Source organism: Agelaius phoeniceus, chromosome 1 (assembly GCF_051311805.1).
Source record: "Agelaius phoeniceus isolate bAgePho1 chromosome 1, bAgePho1.hap1, whole genome shotgun sequence".
Classification (NCBI taxonomy): Eukaryota; Metazoa; Chordata; class Aves; order Passeriformes; family Icteridae; genus Agelaius; species Agelaius phoeniceus.
In genome coordinates this window covers 75,900,687-75,925,274 of record NC_135265.1, presented here as the reverse complement: position 1 = coordinate 75,925,274, position 24,588 = coordinate 75,900,687, and the positions used below count along the sequence as shown (strand labels likewise).

The following is a 24,588-nucleotide window of genomic DNA, read 5'->3' as shown; positions in this document are numbered from 1 at the left end:
TAATTACATTTTTTATGTGATCCAAGGTCTTTTAAATGAAAGAAAAAGTTTAAAGTTTATGGTAAATGAAAATAATGAAAATATTTATTACCTGTTTCTGGTTCCACAGAGAAATATGGCTGCCCTTGAAGTATGCTGTAAATTATTCTGGCACTGTTTCCATATGAAGGGTCATCAGCATCAGTAGCTGTAACTTGGACCACAGAAGTACCTGGAACATCCAAAGCCAACTTAGTTGCATATGACACTACACGGAGGTGTCAGAGCATCAATTTCCATTCCAACAGACACCAAAGAAAATGTCAGCTAATACTAATTGGATTTTCCAAATATATTTGTGATCTTCTAGTCAACATTAGGAACATTCTTCCTTATTCCGGGTCTCCTTCTACATAAATTGAAAATAAACTTCCGTAATCCCAAGTGTGATTAAGATTTAATTAGAAAATATAAACAATAGCTATGTCTGAGCTGAAATCTTATCCTTACCTAGCTACAACAATTTCATGTATTCACATCCTCTTTGCAGAAGACACTTTTTTACTTGGAATAAATGCCTTCATTCCATTGCCTAGAATGGGTTTGGGGTGTTTTGTGGTTTGTTTTCTTTTTATTTTCTTTTGTTCAATGATATGAGTATGATATGAAATTACACATGCAGGAGCATGACAGAAAAAGATGATTAAACAGGTCATTGGAACTTGTGAAAAACAAGGCATCGGTTCTCCCTGTTTCTAAGTGTTTCTACAGATAGATATTACCAGAAGAAACACTGTCATATGAACTTTAAAATCTGCTGATTATTTAGATTACAGAAAATTTCCTAACCTTAAAGACCTTTTCTAAATTTTAGTAGAACATACCAATCCTTTAAAACATGAAATGTTTGCCGTTACCAATGACAGTTTTTCCACAATCAAAATATATTCTACATCATGTTCAACTCTTCCATCACAGAAACAAAGTATAAACAAGGATCCCCCTAACTATGCATCCATAAAGTGGAGACACTATTTTAAGTATATAGGAAAGAATTAGAAAAAAAAAAAAAGGAAAAACAATCATCGTAAGCACGTGACTGGCTAGCCATGGGCTAATCTGAGGATCATCTAGAAGACTTCAAAAGTTGTTTCTCCCAATTCTTTCAAAATTCTTTTCCCCACCAAATATGAAAAAGGGCACCTGAAATCCAGGACCCTTGGCACAACTATTTAATCCCTCTCATTATCTGCACTGTCTGTCCAGATTACATACTTATTCTAACATGCACAGAAAAACATAAAAAAGTAAAAGTAAATGCTATTTCTCCATTTATTTGGGATTTTATGACATGACAACAAACCCACTTTTTACAAGTAAATTGTTCAATCATAGCACCAATATCAAGGGAATAAGCATGTGCCTAACTGTTGAAACAGAGATGAGTTCTCCGAAATGTTCAGTTTTCAACTGCTAGAGAATCAAAATACTTGGTTCAGTGAGTCCTTAAAAGTACTGGCTTCTCATAAAGAAGGCAGAATGGGCTGGTTATAATCATGAATTTAGCAGAGAAAAGACCCAAACATAAAATAAAATTTTAAAATGTAAAAACTGCTACACAAGTGTAAAGAAATTAAGAGAAAATAACTTTCTATTGTATTACAGATTGCATCTAAAAAATGGCTGAATCCAAAAATCTGATTTTTTTTTTTTAAAAATAAGAATGTGGGGATGACAGGTCTGTTCTAAAAGCTTTGTCTCTATGATTCTCTATGTCTCATGTCTTCAGCCTTATTGAACTCCATGTGTAGATAATATGTCTATATAACTATTCTGCTAAAAGGGGAATAGGCCTTTTGCTTAATATATTTAAGTTCTGAAGAGTGTTGTCTTGATTCTGAAATGCACTTTCGCACCATCCTACTACTATAGAGAAACTGCAGTGCTAGAATGCATACCTGTTCCTAAAGAATACCTTCTCTGAAATAGCAGTTGTGTAAAAGAAGGATAAGACAAACCATCTTCAGTAACTGAAGTGCTGCAAGTTAAAAAAAGGGCAAAAAACCCCCAAGCCACTGAGTATGCTGACCAACACGTGTGCAAGTAAAGTTTACAACTCCTCCATTTCATATCCATACCAACAGAGAACAGTCATAATCAACACATATGTCACAACAGCCTGATGTGTTAATCAGAAACTTCTACATTGTAAATACATGAAAATAAATACTATATTACATGTAACTGAATAATTTATTTTTTCTAGTTTTCACATTTCCTTCACTTGTCAAACTAAACGTATCTATTAATAGGTCAATTGTATGAGACTTTTGTTTCATTTTAGTTTAAAAATATAAGGAAAACCAATTTTGAAGAATAATTTGGAAGGAAACTGAAGAAAATGTTTAATAAATTTAAAATATATTTTAAACAAATCAATTTTAAATGCAATAATATGTGTCTAACAGTTACTGCTGTCTTATTTGGGTGTCATAATGAATATATTAATTAATACTCTCAGCGCACATGCACATGAAACAGCAAATTACATCATCTATACTTCTCCCCAGCTGGAATTAACATGGCTGCATATATACACCCCCAAAAAAACCTGTCAGAAACTTCTGAAAACTGTAGATTTGTACCTATTCCCTTTAAAGTCTGTGGAAAGAGACTTGGGCTCCTTAATTTCATTGCTATCACACCATGCAATTGGTGGGTTATGTTCAGGACAATGTATACACTTTATTACCCAAATGCAGTAAGGATGAACTTTACTTTTTAATGTTACCTCAGCACTTTGGTTTTTATGGGTCTGGTACCTGGGAGGAGAAGTGCAAGGGCACTACTACACTTCCAAGTGCCATTTAGGATGCAGAACTCCCCTTGCTATGAGAGGAAAATAGATGTGCTCCTCAGGCTTCCACAGGGGATCAGCAAGTCCTGTAAAAACCTGACAGAAACCACATCAAGAAGTAAACAGGAGTAGTGCCATCAGTGTATCAATTACATTCTGCACATCATCTGTCAAAGCACCAGCTGGTTTTGCTTTGCTTCAGTACACTGAAGACCACTGATGCTCAATAAAACAAATGTATTGTTTGTTCTGGTAGGAAACCTGGACCAGAAATCCAAAGGCATTGAAGATGATCAGTTATGCCAGGGCTTAAAAACTACAGTGTAGGGATCACTTAATAATCATCACTTAGTCTAGATCATGCTCTGTCTTTTACATAGTCACAGGTTGCTTCTGATGAAGCTGGTCTTTGACTTTCAGAATTTAAAGCCTAATCTGACCTCTATAGCAGTGCATAAAGGAGACAGTGATTACATACAGGAGAGATGGAGATGGACATTTTACAAGGGCATGTAGTGATAGGACACGGGCGAATGGCTTCAAACTGAAAGACACCAGGTTTAGATAAGATATAAAGAACAAATTCTTTACTGTGAGGGTGGTGAGGCACTGGAACAGGTTTTCCAGAGAAGCTTTAGCTGCCCCATCCTTGGCAGTGCTCAGTGCCTGGTTGGATGGGGTTCTGAGCAATGAGGTCAGCAGGTGACATCCCTGCCATGGCAGGGGAACTGGAACTAGAAGATCTTTAAGGTCCCTTCCAACTCAAACCATTCTATGAATCTATGAATAAGGCACCATCTACATTATTAATAACACACCAGTGAATTCTGTTATTTTCTTCTGGCATAATTGCCTATTTTACATACCATGAAGTAGAATTTAGCAGTGGTAAACTTGGCCCAGACACAAACAGTCTCTTGGCAGATTATTGTAGTTCTCAGAAGGCATATTTTAACATATCTTTAATTGTAGTGTTTGACTCTCCCTTGAGTCTAGGACTATAAAAGTAATTAATATATTTGGCCCTTGCTGCTGTTTTCTGCAAGCATCTTCAAACACAATACAAGTATTAATGACTTTGACCTCACAATTCATTTATGATGCATACATATTAGATAAAAATCACTGGAAATAATTATCTAGGAAAAGGAATCCACAAAATATCCACTGTGGAGCTGGATTGTAAGCTTAGGTTTTGTTTTCTTTACTCCCAGCTGAGTTATGTGATACTTGACTAGAGTAAGTACCCTCTATAGTAAATTATCCATACAAAAAACAAGCCAAATTAATAGAAATTTTCTGCTGTTTTTAGTGGAAAAGACAGGAAATAATGACACCTATTTTCCCCAGAAATAATGACAAATGTTTTCCACTGAAATAATCTATTTTAAGCTGCAGAATACAGAAAAGAACTGAAAAGGGCTGCATGTTCAGAGAACTCAGTGTCAGAAAGATCTTTGACCACAAGATAGTCTTGTAACTTAGAAAAAAATAAGTTGCAAACAAGCACAGGAGTGGATAATTTCAATTATTTTAAGATATCCTTTTTAAGGAAAAATGTTTTAGCTTGGTGGGTTTTTGTTTTGTTTTGGGGTTTTTTTTAAACTTTTTGTTTCATCTCCTAATGGCAGGATTTGTGTGCAGAGTGAAATTAAACTCTGTAAAAAAATAAAAAAAAATCCTGATTTGGGTTTTTGAAATGTCCTAAGTCAGAAGATGCAAAAGGGTTTGTTGAGAGAACTTTGTATGAAAAAAAAAAAAGATTTTGAAATATCTTTCTAAGTAGGAAACCAGAAGGAGGTGTTGTAAGATGAATTCCATGGCAGAGAGGACTAAGCATTGGGAACTGGTGAATAGCACTAATAAGGGAGTATAGAAGAAGCTAGGGTAAAAAGTTAAGCAGCTCTAACTGCTGTCTCAAGAGAAAGAAAATATATAACAAGAGGTAGAGATGACAGACCAACAGGGCACCCTGTACATCGCATGTAAACCCAGAAGGAGGTTACATCTTCTGAATATCATATATTGATATCCCTAATTTAGAAGCAGAAAAGTTACAAGATGCAATAAGGATAGGAAATGATTATAGAATATATAGGCTGTGAAGATATATAAATATATAAAAAGAGGTCTAAAGAGAAAGTTCTGAAAACTTTTCTAAAATACACTAATAGGCAAATTCTACAGGAAAATCCATCTAGACGAAAATAGACTATTTGCAGTTCTGAAAAGAAACCTCCAAATGAGCAGAAAGAGATAGGTAAAAAATATGATGGACAGAGCAGAAGACTGTCGTCAAAACTGTAAGAATATTCTGGGTCACAAACTCTGAAAGTAAGGAAAGGAAAAAGTGAAAGAAGATAAAAATCCAGTAATCAGTACAAAGACTTCAGGAGAATAAGTTGTCTTCTCAAATATCGACCCAGCTGTGAGATCCTGAAGCTGGCCCATTTATGTCTGCCTTTTCAATGTTTAATAAGCAACAAAAGAAAGATGAACAAGACAACAAAGAATTTATGGGCCTTTGTAAAACACTCTATTTGATAATAGAAATAGCCATATCCTCCGGTGTCTGTCTGGTTAGTACCACAGCCGGAGGAAGAAATCAAAACTGCTCTTGTGGTCTGAAAGAGGCTGGTGTATGGCTGCATCATGACTTGATAAGGTTTATGGATGGAGGCATATGGAGTAGATAAAGACTAAATAGTGCTTTTCTGACTTCCCAATCACCTTATCATTCCTTCTAGTACAGGAAACTTCAGGATGGAGCAACCCCTGTTCTCCAAGGGTGCACCGATTACAATCACTTCAAGGTTTTTTTATATAAGCATTTCATTCTTTTCTTTGCATGATGTGATACCATGTTTCTCTTCTTTCTGGTATCCTGATAAGTGTATACAAGGTTCATATGAACACCTCACCATTGTAGCTGCTTTACAGATGTGTAGAAATAGACAACACAGTGGCAAAATTGCAGAATAGCGGACTTTTTGGGGTTTTTTGACACTTCTTAAAGTAGAGATAAGATTAAGCCTATTTGAAACATTGATAATCAGTACCAGGACAGAGAATGCAGTCACCAGGCAATGGCCATGGTTTTCAGAACACAGACAAAGCACAACATAAATACAAGGCACAGTTACAAGTTCTAAGTTAGTAGTCATATTAAAGACTGATACGGATTTTATGTATAACAAAGGAAAAAAAGAGTAAATATTTATTATCTATGAAACATTGCTTGTGTGATGAATATACATATAAAAGATTATGACTACTTCCACAGGAATTGGAAACAATGAACAAAGAGAATTGTTCCAGTGTTCTGTCCTCCAATAGGAGGCATGATCTCTATCTGCACCATCTATGTGCACAGGTCCTCTTTCACCTTTGATAGTGAAAGTGCCATGTATTTTATTTTCCTTTTCACCCCATTTTATTATACTATACAATCCTACATTTATATATAAGGATCTTTCTCTGTGCAGTTGGTTTGAATAAACTAGTATCTTAAAAAACATTGTTTGGATATGTTTATGTGTCTGCCTATGCTCCAGCCTTCAGACCTGATTGATAGTAAACTATTGAACTTAATAGTAGCAGGAGCGCAAGTCATCCTATAAGAATATAGATGTATTTTTGGTGGATAATGCTATCATGGAATCATATAATATACTGGGTTGAAAAGGACCTATAAGGATCACAAGTCCAACTTCCTGCTTCTCATAGGACTACCTAGAACTAAACCATATGACTAAGAGAAGCATTCAAGACACTCTGACACTTTTCTGGAGAGCCTGTTCCAGTGACTGACCAATCTGTTGATGAAGAACTTTTTCCTAATGTCTAATTAGAGCTTCCCTTGACACAGTTCCATTCCATTTTATTGTGCCTTATTGCAAATCAGCAGAGAGGGGAGATCAGCACCACCCCTGCAAGGGCACCTGTGACAGCGAGGTAGTTGCGGAACAGATGCACCTGCAGGACTGAGCAGGAACTTGCCACCATTCTCCCCTATCCCTGAAGTCATGGCATTCAGCAAAGTGGAACAGAGCGAGGACAGGGAATCCTTCACATGGGATTCTGTCTGCTTGGCAGGTCTGACACAGGAAAGGCAGGGTGTGGTTCCAGCAATATCTCTCTTTCTCAGAGCCCCAATATGTAGCATAGTGCCACACCATGTTGACTATCCTGGGTTAGATAATGAAAATATTACAGTCCTGATAGTAGCACACTTTTTTTAGAACCATATAACTCATCTCTATTCAGGTAAGGGCCAGAGTAATTTAGCTTTGTAATTTCTCTTTCTGGTACCTATCACTGTGAAAATATTAATATCATAAACTCCTCTTAATGTTTGCAGACATTTATAGAAAAATTAACTGTTTCTACTTTCTCACAGAAGTGACTACTACAGGGGATATTCAACGGAACGTGCAATTACAGCCAAGACTGCAATTTCTATCTGCATTCCTTACATCAAGCCTGACAGTCTCTTAGCCCATGGCCAACAGTACTGGGCAAGTAATGGGCTGCTCACAATACCATAACAAAAAAAAAAGAAAAGTCCAGAGAGAAAGAAAATAGAGAAATGTAGGAATTTCTTCCTATTTTCCTTTGAATGAGGAAGTGAAATTGTAATAAAAAATGTAATTGCTCCTTTTTTCATAAATTTCTCATGTAAGTTGCTGTACTAAAAATTCTTGAATTGTATGATGCCAGAAAAAATACAAATTTAAAAATATTTTGTAATAATGATGTGATAATATATTATTGTTGTACCAAAATGTGAGGAATTTTGACATAATGACTTCACAATTTCTGATTAGTTCTATTTTTCTCAAAAGTGTTATGCAGCTTATTCTTTTAGAAGATTTCTCCCCTTCTTCCCTTAGCCTTTAGTTTTCAGATTACTGAGTAGATTTTTTTTTAAGTTGGAGAATTAAATTAGTGTTATGAAGAAATGAATCAACTTTGATGAATACTTTATAAAATCACGTCATTCTCTTATGGACTACAGATGAATATAAACCTCTAGGGAGCAGAAATAAAGCTAAAAGTAATAAAGCTCAAAGAAATGCTGCCCATCAGGTAGACAGTCACTCTAACAGCTGAATGACTGCATTTATAAAACCCAGGAACATGACAGATTTGAACTGAGTTACAATTCTCCTAATTATTATCATTTTATTGACAAAATGAAGTCCATTTGTTTCAGCACAGCTATTTATGTAAGATATAAGGTTAACACACTAAGTACACCCAAGTTGGTGTGTTTGTTGCTCTTTGTTTCTCTATAAATTATTATTTTGTAAATATTTTTCTTATCATATTATCTTATTTTTTGTTGTTTTAATGCTGACATTTTGCAGTTTCAGAATTTTATGATCTATGTACAGCTGTACAGATACACTGGAACCTTGCAATCTGAATACTTCAGAAGCATTGAAATAATGCTGTGAATGTTTGAGAATACTTATAGAAAAATGTTATTTATGGAATTGAGACTGATGAAATGAAGAAACAATAGGTTAAAACTTAGTATTATATAATAGCACAATATTTAATGAAAACACTGATTAATTTTATTATATCTTTCCAATCATGTTTTAAACAATTCATTTTGGAATTTACAGAAAGACCATAAGAAATGAAGTTGAAACTCTGAGACATACTTTTTCAACCCTCCTGTAATCTAGCCAAATGCTTCTGTAGAAAATGCTCCAGAAATGTTCTTTCAGGATGCACTTTCAAGATGCTCTGCCTAAAGCTGTATATGTTTATGAAAATTTGGAAAACTGACCAGTATGTTAGTAAATTGGTATTACACTTTGTTAGATTTTGGAACAGTAAAGGTGGAAGATTTTTCAGCTCTTCTCTTTATGTGGGCTTATTTGATGAGATTTCAGTACAGGCCTACACAATCATCTGTCAGTTTTCTCTAACTTTCTTTATAAATTTTATTTTCCTTTACAATAAAAAACACTTGCTGAATGCTGGAATCGTAAAAACTGATTCAATCACAAACTGAAAGTAGATTGAAATATTAAGAACAAAAAGATTTTAGTATTATGCTTCCATACAATGCTGCACAGATTTGCTGAGGGCATTCTCCTTCAATAATTATGTTTTTTTTTTTCTTTTAGCATTTTCCAAGGTCCTGGAAGTTAAATACTCAATTATCAATATGTATATATTTAAAACATCTTTAAATCTTATCATCTCAACAGGTTAATTTAGTAATCTAAAATACCTGTTTGACCTATTCAGGCAGTGGAGGTGATTAAAATGGTAATAATAGCCTAAAATTACATTGAATGCATTGTTTGTTTTCTGAATTTTTAGAATTTAATATTATAGTAGCTACATTTATGCAATTAATTAATTAATATTATATTTTAAAAGAAACATAATATATTTTTAAGTTTTTAAAAATTATCCTTAATGAATTGTATGCACTAATATCAATAATAGGTCATATTTCAAAATGTTATTGGTTATAAAATTCACCAGCTGGCATGATCCAGGCCACAACTTTGTAGTTAAGATAGGAACTGAAAATACATTGCAAAGAGAAGAAAGATCAAGTCAAACAGCTGTTTAACATTCATGAAGGTGTCATTCGTGGATGGAGTTAAGAAAGTGAAAGCACAAGTGAATTTGTCTATACAGTAAAAAAGTGAAAGAAAAAAAAATTAAGAGGGTGTCTACCTTCAGACAGTGCATCGACAGTGCATGAGTCAATATGTAATTCTCCTCACCCACAGAGGGAGTGGAGATAGCTCTCCATTCAGTGCTTATCACCACTGGGAACTTACAGTGAAAATGAAAGAAAAAAAAATATTGAGCTTTCAACAGGCTAATTTAGTCATCTTATTCTAACAGTTCCTAAGGAGGAGGATGATTCACCATTCACCTACTATCTATAATATTTATATTCCAAAGAACTGTAAAGCCAATAATTTGGATATTCCAAGTAGAAACAGATCTTAGATCATAAAAATCTGGTTCTGAATGCCATTTCAGTATTTGAACAAATATGTCAAAATGAAAAAAAACTTATCAGGTAGAATTCTGCACATGACTGACTTTTGAAAAGATGGGGAAATAATTTGTCAAGTAATGGAGAAAAGGCATTTGTACCTCAGTACAGAGAACTCACCTACTACTGACATCTCAGGGACACTAGCAGTGTAAACTTCTTCTGGAAATGTTGGTTCATTGTCATTGATGTCATGGATCTTGATGACAAACTCAGACTCAGGTTCCACTGGTCTCAAAGTTCTTCTATTGATAGCTTGGGCACGCAGGGTGTAAAAGGCTTTCTCTTCCCTGTCAATTCTCCGAGTTGCATGAATATCTCCTGTTTTCTCATCAATTATAAAAAGAGTACCAGCCCCATCTCCTGACAAAATGTATTTGAGAGATCCATCTCCTTTATCCTGGTCAGAATGAAGCTGAAATGGAAGAAGACAGTACTTCGTTTAGAAGCAATGAAAAGAATGGTTGTTTTTAAATATCATTATTATATTTTAAGTTATTCTGTATGCCACATATGTGGTTGATACCATTAAGAAAGTATTTTTTATTCACCACTGACTGACAGCCAGTTTCCTAACTTAGTTCCAAGAATCTTTCAACTTGGCTGTTCTGGAAGATTTTACTTTTGCAGCAACACCTGTTCTCTGCTAAGAAACCTCTGCACCACATTCTTAAAGAAGATTTTTATGTTAATACTGACCTTTTCTTTCCTTGAAGAGATCCTATTAAAAATTCACAACTGCTGTGCTAGTTGTAAATTCACTAAGCAGATAAAGAACATGGCTAAATACAAGACAATTAAGGAAAACAGAACCACTGGTTTCATGAAATAATATATTTTTTAAAATTTCATTTCATATTATTTATACTCCTCCCAAATCAGGGAATATTTAATTTTAAATCATTTTCACTTGCACTTTATCAACTAATGTAAATAGACTAAAGGAAAAACACCCAAATTTATTAAGCATTCAGTATTGATTTAACACCCATTATTTAAGTTGTATAAAGCTTAACTTAACATATATAACTTGCAGTCCTTTATATGGAAAATTATTCAATTATGCTTTGTTGCTCAGCACACCTGTGTGGATGATGGCTCATTTGATCTTTTGGATACATTTAGCATAATTTCTCTAAACACCTTGTTGGAAAGGTCCTTCCAATCTCATTGATTCCATAATTAACTGAAAGAATCTGGCACTCAGATTTATTTTCACCATGAAATATATTCTTTTTAGTACACTTAGTTTTGAGTTCAGCAGAAGGATCAAATAAAGTAGAAGGTCTTATTACAAAACTGAAGTGCAAATACATGTCTTTTAAATCACACTCAAAAAATTGCAGAATATTCCAGTTTAAGAACAGGTGCATTTTTTCCCTTCTAAAACTAGTTATTTGCACACATAATTGCAGCACTGATTAAATCCATGGGAAGATTATATTTAGTCATGTGAAGAGTTTTTTTTAATTTAAGCCTCCATTTCAGATAATGAAAAATGTTATACATGTAGCATAGCATAAATACCCCCCCTTGCTTTGCAGCCATGAAAATATTTCTCTTTTTCATCTGTGATGCCCTCATGTTGTCTTCCATAGCAACTGTTTCAAGTATAAGAATAGAAATAGTTAATTATTCTGGTTTCGAATTTGTCTTTCCTTGTCTTTTGTGCTGAAACCAAGCATACAGAGTGGACTGGTGGGATAAGCCAAAGTCAAACAGTAGACTTTCAGGTTGTGCAAAATTTTCAAACACTGAATATTTCCCACAGACTTGATGTTGTGAAAAATTCTCAAACACTGAATATTTCCCACAGACTTGATATATGTGGAACAGACAGAACTCACCAGGCATCTTGGATCAAAGCCTTCATGGTAGAAATTTGAATACTATCATGTTCTGAACTTTGATTTTCTACATGAAAGTATTTACAGCCATTAAACTTTGCTTACACTACACACGTGCATGTTTACTTTACAAAGTGTTTTCTTACTGTTTCTTTTCATTCTACAACAAATAAAAAATATGAAACTCCACCAAACACAAAAGAGTAGGAAAGTAGATGTTAAGAAAAATCCTTTGCAAATAAATATTTTTCTTTCTTTTCCTTCTGTTTCTCTTAATGACTTCAAACTGAAGGTTGCAAGCCATTCTCACACCTCTTTTGAAGAATTAATTTTTAAAGTGAGCTTTAATCTCTCCCCTGATGGCTCACAAAAATTGTGACCTTTCATGCCTCCAATTAACCCTTTCACCCTTCTTTAAGGGACTTGACAGCATCTTCCAAGCTGTGTTCCATTTTAAAATGTCATCTAGTGTAAGTAGTTCTTGAGTGTTTTCTTCTCCATGTCTTCCTAGAATATAATTTCACTCCAAAAACATTTTGGTCCTAGGAACTCACTGCTGAAATATTTGACCACTCTATGAAACATGACCACTCTATGAAATATTTTCATACCAGAATGATGAAGAGTACGGTAAGAGCATGCTCTTCCTTAGACCTGTGACAGAAATATAAAATAAGGTTCTGTTTGAGTGGAATCCTTAAATGGGCACATTGCAGTTTTCCCAGATGCTTTCCAAGCCCAGGTCTGGTATTACTAATTCTTGCAAAAGTTTACAATAGTGTATTGGTGCTGCAGTGCCTGTCCTTTCACTCAGAAACCATTAGGCAGCCTGGCAAAACCCATTCTAATAAATTATCTCCAGAACAGAATAACTCCATGCAAACAATTCCCAGCAAGAGTGTCTGGCCAAACGGATGATGCATGTAAATTGTTTTGGAGAGTGATATTTAGCAAAACCATGCCAGGAACTTGTAAAATAATTTAGCAATCCAATAATTATATTCTGGTGCCTTAAAATATTGCCTGGCACTTGAAGCCTGAACAGTATGGTGAAGAAAACTAAATCAGAAAACTAAGAAAATCCCTGCACTACAAAATATGGAGTTTTTGAACAACTATATTTAAATCCAATTTAGCGTGTAAAGATCTTTTAACACAGTTATTTGTCTAATATGTAAGTACCATCATTGTTGATTTTCCATTGCCTCTCCTGTAGCCATGTTTAAGCCTTAGTGAGGTGATTTAAAAATGTTTTTTTTTTTGCCCACAAAATCATTAACCTATTACCTCTGCCAAATTCCAAGTTCCTACTTGTGTGTGGTTTTTTTTGTTTGTGTGGTTTTGGGACTTTTTGTTTGTCTGTTTTTCCCCACACATATATTAGCCAACAGTCTGGAAACAGAGCTGAATATAGGACTTTGAGACAACCACATAAAGACTTCTAGGGAGCCCAGAGTTGCACCTCACAGTAACATAAAAGGAATACAAACATACATAGTTAGAAGAACACTTTAAGCTGTAACACTATGCTCACTAAAAAAATATTAATAATGCCTTTAGTTTGGTAATCCAATTTAAATTATATGTATATACATAGGAGTCCAGAGTTATGGTAGAAAAAACTTCAAATTCAGAATAACCTTTCAGGTCTTTTTGAGTGATCAGGAAACACAAAGCTATAGATAAAATGAACAAGTCTTCCAGACTTAATTCAAGGGGTGAAAATGTGTAGTATAGTTAAACAACAAAAGAGAATACTTCTGATTTTGTTTTTTTCAGTTCTTAATTCAATCCAGATGTTAATAGAGGATTCAAGGTGACTAAAGTCTGCCCAAGGTGTTTCACAACCCTGTATGGTGAATCATTATCCAACTCTGAAATGCCTAAACACTTTGTTAATCAGTGCTGCAGAGTTTTTTTCATTTTACTCAAGTACTAAAAAAATATTCTGTGAAATATTTTTCTGCTACTTTTAGCATAAAGTGTTTCCTATAGTTATTTTAGCTAATGGGCATCTGTGATTCATGTCAGCCAAGCTGAGAAATGGAAAGACATCTGTTTCATTTAGCAATTTCATTGCACAAAATGATCAGCTGTGAAGATGTGGTTTTGTTTTCATATCTGTCACTGATATTTTGCAAACTCCTGAATTTCTTGCAGTTCTTCTACAGAAATGTTTCCCTTTTCAGCTCCACTGGTATATGTATTTTATGTGTATTTTTTCTCACTTCACAGGAAATCAGAACATCAGTTGGTATTATTTTATATAGCCCTGTTTCATTATACAGTAATTGCAATTACTATGATATTTTTGCATCTCTTCTATCTAAATCAGTTGAATAACCTTTTTAATCCAGAAGGATTTCATATAAATAAAAAAGGAAGATCTTGTTAAATGGAAGATAATATTTACAGAGGGCCACAAAATGGATTGTTATGTGAATACTTAAAAGTGAAACTGAATTAGCAATCCAAGGCAGACACAAAAACCGGTTTTACGAGAAGTTTACTTTTTATTCATTTGTGGGAAAAACACAGGGTTAATGAACATATTACATCCTTCTTTAGGGTAAATGCAACCATAAATAAAATGAGCTTATGAAAAGATGCCCCAATCAAATTCAGCTCAATAACTTTTTAGATCTGCATAAGATCTTTGTAAAAATACAAAGATTTGTATTTGTATTTCTAAAAATACTTTCAGAAGACTTTAGTTGAACAACATAATAATTTTGCTTCAAAAATTACAACAGAGGAAATCCATGTTAATTAGCATACAATGATTCAAATCAAACCTGTCCACTCAGGATTTTGGGATTTCTCCCCATCTTCCCCTATGAAATCCACGCAATTCTGAAATCTCCCAAAATGAGTATAAAGTAGGTGGACTTTTTTTGTAATAGCATACAAATTGTTATTCCTATTTTCACCAAAAAGCAAAAAGATGCTACTGTAAAAATCAGAGAGAAGATTGGGCTAGTCAGATCTATTTTATCATACAAGCTACTTCTGGAATTCAAAATGATTTATGACAATGAGAGATAGACTTCAGGATTTGTCACACATATTTCTATTTGAATTTCTGATTCAGAACTCTCTCTATGATTTTTCAGTGATTGGTATTCAAATAACTAGACACCAGATATGAGTGCATTAAGAAACCTCCCTCTAGTTAGAAAATTTACTGTAGGCATTAATGCAGTTCAAGTTATTTTTAATCTTAATTTAATATACTATAATGTATAGGACACCTTCCAAAACAGTTTAAAGTTTTTGTAGTCTTTGCAAACTGACAGACTATTTTATTATTAACTTACTAAATGGACTCTTAATCTCTTACTTCATAGCAGTCATTTTTAATTATATAATGCAACTTTTTTTTTCTACTTTCTTCGGCAATGTGTCAATATTTCAATTTAATTCTAGCATCACAGGAACAATGAGACCTCAGTACACTCTTGAATTAGTCTGTCTTTTAGATTTTATACAAATAAGTCCAGAGCATCTCCTAATTCTAAGTTTCAGGGCAAATTGTAACCTATTAGCTTTTTTGTAAGTAATTATATTAGCAATGTGAAGCCAGAATACACCATAGAAGCATCTGCCATTTCATTCATTGTTCTAGTGCACACTTAATATTAGCAACTTGACTGGATACTTAGTTGAATAAGAATGATTGTGTCTCTAAACATAATCACAACAGTGGGAAGATTTGACATGAAGTCAGCAGAAAATAATTGATACAAAATTCCCACAATGGAGATATTTATTTTAATCATCATGAACTGAACTATTAAATGATGCAGTTGTTTAACAGTAGCTGCATTTACTGTCCAAGATTTTCAGACCAGCTCATATCCCGTGTGGTATTCTCACAGTTGACAGATGTAACAGTCAATGGCTTTCAGACACATTTACTCACCCAAGACGTTCACTTATTTAAATGTATCCAAAAGGTAACATTTTAAGCAACTCTTTTCAGCGATTCTGTAATTTTCACTTAGTTTTATTCAGACATGTCACGCATTAAATTTTCTCACTCAGTTATACTGTCAGTTTGCCAGGACTGTGCTATTGTATGTTATTTAAGAGGAGACAGGCAGAAAGGAAAAAGATTTTAAAAAAAAATGCTTTGTGAGACTGGGAAAGATAAGGGATGAGCAAACTAAACTGGAAGTGCAACAAGTAATGTAAGATGACAAGTACTCTGAAATTCTTTTGCAAGAAACAGAAATTAAAAACTCCAGTCTGCAATGCAGACTATTTTCAGACTGTATTTGCTTAACTTGATTCATTATCAAAAGGAAAGAGAAAAATATTTTCCACTATTTTTTATTGATAAATTGCACAATAGTTCCTTGACGTTCAAAATATTTGTTTGTTCTTAACAATGTTTTAAAATGGTAAGACATAAATTAAAATTATTATACTTTTTTAGCATTTCTTTCCACATCCCTGAGTGAAATACCATCACATAGATAGAATATAATTTTCACATCTCCCTACAATTTTCATTACTTATAGAATCTTGAAGATTCTCACTTCCCAGAAAATAACCATACACCAAACACATTTTTTCATCACTACATTTGTATCTTTTTCCTCTTACTGTAGATTATTTTAAAGGGAAGAGTCAAGCCCGGAGAAGGTAAATAGTCTTGTCACTGACAAAATATTCTAGGATTGCAGGTGAGAAATGCTGGATTTTTTTTTTTTAAGACACATCATATGAGCAGCAGCAAAAGGTCTTTCATAGATGCACTAAGTCAATATGCCAATACCCAATCTCCCTCCTCAAGGAGGAGAGATCTTTATCTGATGTTCAGAGAGTTAGAACAAGAAAGTTTCAGCTTCATTAGGTTGTCGTAGCTTCCACTCCAGAAGACACACAATCATTGAGCTAAGATGAAAGACTAATTGAATTTCATACACCAAAAAGTTCTTACATAAGCCAATATGCATATTGTCTTCCAATTTTCATGTAATAAATAAAATCTGTACATTAGGTAAAGACAGAAAGAATTGCCAGTAGACCTGAAGTGCCCTTATTTCCTGGCTCCTCCAATACATGGGTATGAGTAAGCAGAAAGTAATTCTTGTGTTAAAGAGAAGAAAAAAGTCCTGACCCGTGGCAGTTGTCCAGGTCCCCATTCATTAAAACACTGGACTGAAAAAAGAAACATGGTTTGGCTCTCCTCCTACTGAAATCAATACGGCACAAGCCTACATTCCTACTTCTACGAGTAGTCTCTGTCCTGTGGTCTCAGAATAAAAAAATATCTGAGATTTGGTTGAAGGGTCTTTTTAACATCCATGGGTTTTATGTGCTATGTTTTTTGCCTAAAAAAAATTTGGTACTAAATATTGTATAAAGGAATAATCAGCTTCCAGAACAATCTCTCTATTCCACCAAGGAACAGTCTAGGAAGGCAAATACACTAAGTCAGCACATATTTTTATTTGACTGAATTCACAATAGCTTCATGTATTTTAAAACGTAGGGGTTTGTCTGTTTAGGTTGAGGGTTTTTTAAAGGAAAAGTTGCCACTTATTCCTATGCTCTCTGCATTAATCACAAAAGAGTGGTTGTAAGAACCAATTGTAGGTTTGGGGTTATTTGTAAACAAGAATTATTTTATTATATATATATGTTCATATATGTTTTCCTAAAGTAGCCTAGTTATTAACAAAATAACCATTGAAACAGTTAGTTTTTTGTATCCTAATGTATAATTTGCACTATACATATAAAGTATTGTATTTTTAAAAATAAAATAAAATTTAAAATATTGATGCTTGGTTTATTTTTCCTACTGCTGGAGGCCATTTAAAAACACATTACACAATATTGTCTTTGGAAATATTGTCTTTGTTTCCATCTGAAATCATTGTAACATGTCAATTGGTAAGAGCTTTGAAGTTTTTCTACCATTATATGTTTTTTCTTTTCATGTATACTCTGTATTTATCACACAGAAATGAATAACAATGTCTGTCAACCCAGGAAGTGGAAAATGTCAACTTAAGAGGAGACTGTATATCAAAATTATGGAATAAAAGCTATTTTAATAGTCTCCAAAACAGTGTTGTCCACAGTAATTGAGTATTATTGTTAAATTCAATCCCAAGGAAGGGAAGAGAAAGAAGGAAAGAGCTGACATATGTTTTTATACATTTCAGGAGACTTCTGATGAGTCTGAATTGATACTATTTTTAATCACAGAAACTAAAAAATGAGAGATGAAGATGTCCTGTATCAATCCTGACCTCATATATATCATAGTGAAATCAGTGTGACTATATATCCAGGAAAGAAATCTTATAACCCTAAACAGGTAGGTAAGGCATTAAATGAGGATCAGTGATATAAAAGAGGTGGAATATGTATAAACTCTTAAATGCAACTCATATTTTTATTTTTCCATCAAGTTTGTCTCTTCTTTTAGTAAATTATGAAATCTGTTATTCTAGGGAACACTATTCTCAAGAAAAATCCTGTGTACATACCAGCTAAATACTAAATAAAGAAGTTGTAATTTAAATCATTACATAAAATTACATTCTGGCATGGTTTTTCCAGTGCTATCACCTTCACAGGACAAAAGTGTTTCCTGATAAAAGTGTTTCCTGATGTTCAGAGGAACCTCTTGCTTTCTGGTTTGTGCCCATTGCCTCTGGTCCTGTCAGTGGGCATCTCAGGAAAGAGCCTGGCTCTGTTCTCTTTGTCCCCTCCCCTCAGGTGTTTGTGTACATTGGTAAGATCTCCCTGGGCCTTCTCTCCTCTGGTACAAACAGCTGCTCTCTCTCAGCCTTCCTCATATGTAAGATGCTCCAGTGCCTTAAGCATCCTTTGCTGTACTCTCTCCAGGGTGTCCATCTCTCGTTCTGGGATGCCTAGAACTGGACACAGCACTCCAGGCATGGCCTTCCCAGAGTTGAGCAGAGAGGAAGGATCTTCCCTCTTGGCCTGCTGTGAAGGCTGAGGCCACTTCTATTGATTTCTAGAGAGCCTCATCTACTTGTTCTTCTTGGTCAAGTGGCCTAGAGCAAGCACCCATTATAACGTCACCTTTTCCTGTCCTGCCTTTAAACCTAATCCATAAACTCCCCATTGGCTCCTCTCCCATCCCCAAGCAGAGCTTCATGTGCTCTAGCTGCTCTGTCACATACAGGGCAACTCCCTCTCTTTGTGTTCCCTTCCCATCCTTCCTAAAGAGTCTGTATCTGTCCATTTCAACGCTTCAGTCAAGCAAGTCATTCCACTAAATATCCATATTCCCAACAAAATCAGGGTACAGCAGCTGTATGCAGGCCTCTAACTCATTGTGTTTATTACCCACACCTCATGCTTTATCATACAGGCATTTAAGAGTGCAATCCTAGCATGCTAAGTTCCTGGAGACAGTTTGGGGACTTATCCAAAATGGTTCCTTGTAGACACCTTGTAGGCACCCCAATTATGTGGGGAATTACAATCACATAATTAAATTTAATTGAATTTAATCACATTTCTATTAATACTAGCCGTACTAGCTGTGTACGTAGCTATAATTACAGTTAATTACAATTTTTCTACCAAAGCAGCATATTTTATTCCACTATCAGAGTGCAAAGTACCAAAATAACCAGATTCGGGTGTAAATCTTGGCACAAATCATAACAGAGAATTGCATGTTATGGTGTATACAAAAGGACAGCACCATCAGCCCCAGTGAACTCTATTCCTGAAATACTTTTACTGGGGACAAAAAGCCCATCGTGATCTTGAGTGATAGAAATTAAAAACTGTATTCTATAGTAATTATTCTTCCTTGCAATGTTAATTGCTGGTTTCAAAAATGTGTTCTGTGGACTACATCACTGATGAAAAATTTTTTCTAACTTATGTGAAGTCCGGTAATCAGCTGATAGGCCTAGCCAGTATTTCCATAAAGCTTCTGTGACATTTGCTGACATTTGTAAGACATCAAAAGCACCCTTTACTTAATCTCCCTTTTCCTAATTACAAATAAAGTACACTATATTAGTTATGCTGCTGGTCTTTCATTCTCTTTATGTGGGGTTTTATGTTTTGTCTATAGAATAAAAGAAATCCTTTACATTCTCTTTTTTTTCCTCAGAATTAGTTCATTTCCATGAAGCTTTAGCTCTTGCCTTGTGTATTATTTTCTCCTACTTTCTTCTTTCGATAGTAAAAGGAATTCTAAACTATCCCTAGAAAACTTAATTCTCTTTTATGATACAGAGACTTTTACATGGCACTTGAAATAGTATTCCTTATTCCTTTAATGACTTTGTTTTCTATAGCATGTCATTATCCTTTCCTAGGAAATACATCAATATTACTGAAATCTCTTCCATTATTCTTAAATGACAAGCCTTGATTAATCCTGTGCAGCTCTTTCCAGTGTCACAGCCATCAGCAGTCCTCTAGCTATTCCATTTATTTTACTTGGCTTTTCGTAGACAACATGCCACTCCTGACACATAGAGAATGGTCTGTCACATAACCTGACCTAACTAAATAGGTAATTAAGCAGTTTCCTCATTTTCCAACTGTATTATTTATATAGCAGTCTCATTATCCTTTTTGAATGACCTAAGACATTCTGCTGATTGCTAGAGGTATTTCTAAGTCCTCTATGACATCTTCAGTAGCAAAAATGTGTAAAATTGTGTCTATATTTCTGCATAGTAGTTCTCACAAGGGACAGGTATTTTAAAAGTACAAGAGCGTTCTGTAAAAGATTTAAATTTTAAAAACTTAAATAAATTAACAGAAGTTATGTTTTTTTCTGTCTCCTCATATATGTATTTATTTGCTGTATGGCTGCACCCAAGTGGCCTCTCCTGAAGCTCACATATTCTACTTGCCTCATTAATTTTACTTTTTACAAGTACTTTCACATCATTAAAACTTTTCTTAAATTTTAGTAACATGGCTTGGAACACTGCCTTACTCTCTTTCCAGTTTCCTGCCTCAAAATGGATTTTCATGGCATTTCTTTAAATTCCTACTCGTTAAAACAAAATTTAAAAAATAGAACCCTCTTTTTCTCCCCCCATTTACTTCACCTCTCACTGTTGCAACAGAGTTGCATTAATCAATCTTCTCACTGCCAAAACTTAAAATATCAATGTCATTTTAATAATTTGGTATTAAGATAGATAATTTCTATCCAAGATTGCCTAGGTACTAATAGTTTTTAATTATTACATTCACTCTAAGATAATATTTCTTAAATATTTCAAATTCCTAAAGATATCATTTCTAATGGAATTTACAATCATCAGCATGGAGACTCAGAAATTTGAATTTATGCATACTTCACAGCAAATGTCATACATCAAAATGGATATGCAAATGCTGTCATTAGAAGATGGAGTTCTTAATATAGAAAGAAGAAATCTGTACTACTACTTCATGTTTCTGCATATTAAGTGTAATTTATTCTATTAATTCCTATATTGTAACATATGTACTTCTAAATTGCATATAATTACCAAGAAAACTATTAAAACATTTTAGGAATAAAACCAAGAAAAGCACTTTTGTAACATAAACGAGCTTCTAAACCAAATGGACAGAAAGACTAGTTGCATCTTTTCTCAGCTGTTCCTGAGTGTGGAAGAGAAAAAGTATCCCATACTATCATCTCTAATGCATCATGCAGTCTTCCAAACTTTTCTACAAAGTAGGTTTTTTTGTGGGTTTCTGTTTGTCTTTGTGCTTCTTTTTGCCACCAGTTTCACCCAGAAATATTCCAAATCATCATATCAATCTCTGTTTCCTGTTGTGTTAATAAGTGTCATTTGCTTGAGAATTATTAAGAAAGTACAAACATTCTCAACCAAAAAAAAAAACCCACAAAAAAACCAAACCAACAATCCAACGGGAACCTGAAAAAAACCTCAGATTACCAAAACACTGGCAGTGAAAGACAGTATGATTACTCCTAACTTTACACCAAGAGTAAGCCTAATTTGCTTATGTCTTCCCCCACAACTGCTTTGATCCACATATTTAGGCAAGTTGAAAGGAAAGGCAGGACTGAAGGAATACAATTTCAGAGGCAGGGAGAGCATCTACACTACTGCCTAAATAAAAATATCACCAAAAAAGTTAATTTGGTATAGGTTTGCATTGTGTGTAAGACAATAATTTTAAATCCAGGTAGCATAACTGGACTTTGGACCAGAGATCTATGAAAAAGAAGAAAGGCATAGCCAATATGAAGAAGCAAGGCTTTTCTACATGGTTGATAAGGGAACAGGAGAGATGATCAGAATTGCTGCTGAGCACCTAGGTTTTCTTCAGCTGTTCCATGTTCTTGCAAGTATGCACTCTTTTCCCACTCAAATTTTAATTCCCAGTCCTCTAAGTATACAGTGAAGGCAGCAATCTTTGTAACTTCTTACTTTTAAAAACTACAATACCATGAGTATCCCAGAACATTATCTTTCGTTGTTCAGCACATATTTTCCACCTAGCTCTTTGCATAAATCTGTTTATGAATGCCTTTTATGATACCAAGCCTCCTAACTATTCACTAATAATTTTCTAAGTTCTGACATGTGTTCAGATGTGTAAGGTACCTTTGTACCTGCCTGTCAAGAATTTGGGTGGTCTGTGAATTCAATCTTTGAAACAAAAACAAGACAGCTTCTGTTCTCAGGCTTGAAAAGATTAGGAACTCATCTAGGGTTATATATTTAAAATTACTACAGACCAAAATATTGTAAAATTAAAGGGTAATTTTTTCCCTCACTGGTCCTGTCCTCCTTTAACGCTCTGAAGTAAATAGCTATTGAAAAAACTCAGGAATCAGAAATAACTCTTTGAGAAAGTAACGCTGGTGAGTTGGACAATGATATTTGTTTACTCCTGCAAGCAAATCCTACTCTATCTTCTGGGACTTCAGATACTTCCTGCCTCAAAACAAAAGGTATTAGAAACTTTGGAAGAACCTACCATTACAGTCTTTTTGCTTCAGCTTATTTTAATTATCTTCAAAGACAAAACCACTCATAGATATAAGGAAAACCTTCTAGCAGGAAGACATTTTAAAAGGGTAAACATCAACTTTTAACTTCTTAGAACTCTCTCCCTCATGGGTATTTTGTTGCAAGTCACCAATTTTTCCACAGTATTACTCCCAGATCTTCCTTGCTATCTGTGTATACAGGATATTTAAAAGGTCATCTGCATCTGATTTAACAAAAAAAAAAGCAAGAGAAGGAAAAAAAAAAGCCCCTAAGGAGAATCAGCCTTTAAACTGCTGCTGTAACTATTGGCTATTTACACATTTATAATTTCAAATAAGGTATAGGTCAAAAATTTGTAATGCTCTCTTTTATATTATGGTTTTTAATTCCTTGAGTGAATGAATGTACTGTGATGAAGCAGACTCTGCTTTTCCTGAGTTGTGGCTTTGAATATAAATCATTTCAGATTTATCAGTTCTTTCCCTTTTGGACTATCTTTTTTTGTGACAAGCAGATAAAATTCTAAAACTGAAAGATAAATTGAACTGAAAGGAACTGGAGAGTTCAGATTAAACTATTTCTCAGTTTCTTATACTATTTTGAAGTATGATGTTAAGTACAATGCATAATCAGATACAAACTCTAAATGAAAACCACCCAAGAGAGCTATAGGTGTTCTTCATAAAGGCAGTGAAATGTATCCTATTGGTGATTTTACACCTGCTGGAAGTATGCCCGTAATTTAAGACTATCTTCCTTCTAAATATTCCTGACCACTGCTAGATGTTATTTCACTTTGTGCTCACACAGATGAGAATTATTTATTTTATAAATTATTTTCAAAGTGGCAGATTACTGCTACTGGGATTACTAGAATAAATTTAAAATCTACCATTTAAAAATACTTTTCTCAGATACTGAGAAAAGCAGTTTCAGGAAACCTACCTCCATGACTAGCAGAACTGTATTGACTCCTCAGGCTCATTTACCAGTTCTCATCAGATTGATAAATGGTTTGGACTCAAGTATCAATGTGCAAAAGAAAAATGGAGAAGTCAAATAATATTATTCACTCTTGTATCAAACTAGATAGTTTTCATTAAATCATTTAGGTAAAGCTAGCCTGCCAGAATTCAAGAAACACTGGACAATGCTCTCAGGCACATGGTGTGATTCTTGGGGTTCTGTGCAGGGCCAGGAGTTGAACTCAATGCTTGTGGGCCCTTTCCAGCTCAGGAGATTCTGTGGTTCTATGATTCATACATTCCCAGTGTTTTGCATTTATCATGCCACCTCTAAGCACTCAATAACATTAGACAAGTAGCTTCCATTTACTTGACAGAAGAGGAGGAAAAAATATTCAGCTACTTGTCCCTACTCATATTTGCATTAGTTTATAAGTAGACTTGCAAAGTATTTACATAAGGGTAAAACACTTGAAAGCAATTAGATGGATGGACTTGGAAATACATGAAGTGAAATACCCACACTGTTTGGAAAGTGGTATTTGTGAAGCACTCATGGCAGATTAAGTATGAACAAAGCATGTAATTCTGCAATACTGAGGACTATTGACAGATGGACAAGGAAATAATAAAAAGCTGCGTTAATATACGTGAGCTAGGCGTGTTATCATGTATAGGGCAGGTGCCCGCTCAGTGGCAGGAGCAGCACTGGGGGCCCTGCCCTGCATTCCCTGCACGGAGCCGGGGCTGTGCCGGAGCTGCCCCGCCCGGCGCCAGGCTGTGCCAGCGGCTGCAGCGCAGGGCAGGCTGAGCCCCTCAGGGAACGGTAAAACACTGCTCCAGACATATGACAGCAAACAAGAAATACCTTTTAGTGCTTTACCTCGAAAGTTCAACATACCAGTTTTAGCATGC

The 24,588-nt window shown here is 34.6% G+C and overlaps 1 protein-coding gene across 3 annotated transcripts in view; it reads right to left on the bottom strand.

Moving 5' to 3' along the window:
- The window catches only part of LOC129121741 (cadherin-10), a 93,244-nt gene that overhangs the window by 23,213 nt on the left and 45,443 nt on the right, over positions 1 to 24,588 (bottom strand). For all 3 annotated transcript variants that reach the window (XM_054635208.2, XM_054635199.2, XM_077181889.1), the window contains exons 3-4: positions 9,996 to 10,290; positions 92 to 211 (exon numbers count right to left, since the gene is read on the bottom strand). In XM_054635208.2, coding sequence (XP_054491183.1) covers positions 92 to 211; positions 9,996 to 10,290 — 415 coding nt within the window. The remainder of the gene's footprint in view (positions 1 to 91; positions 212 to 9,995; positions 10,291 to 24,588) is intronic.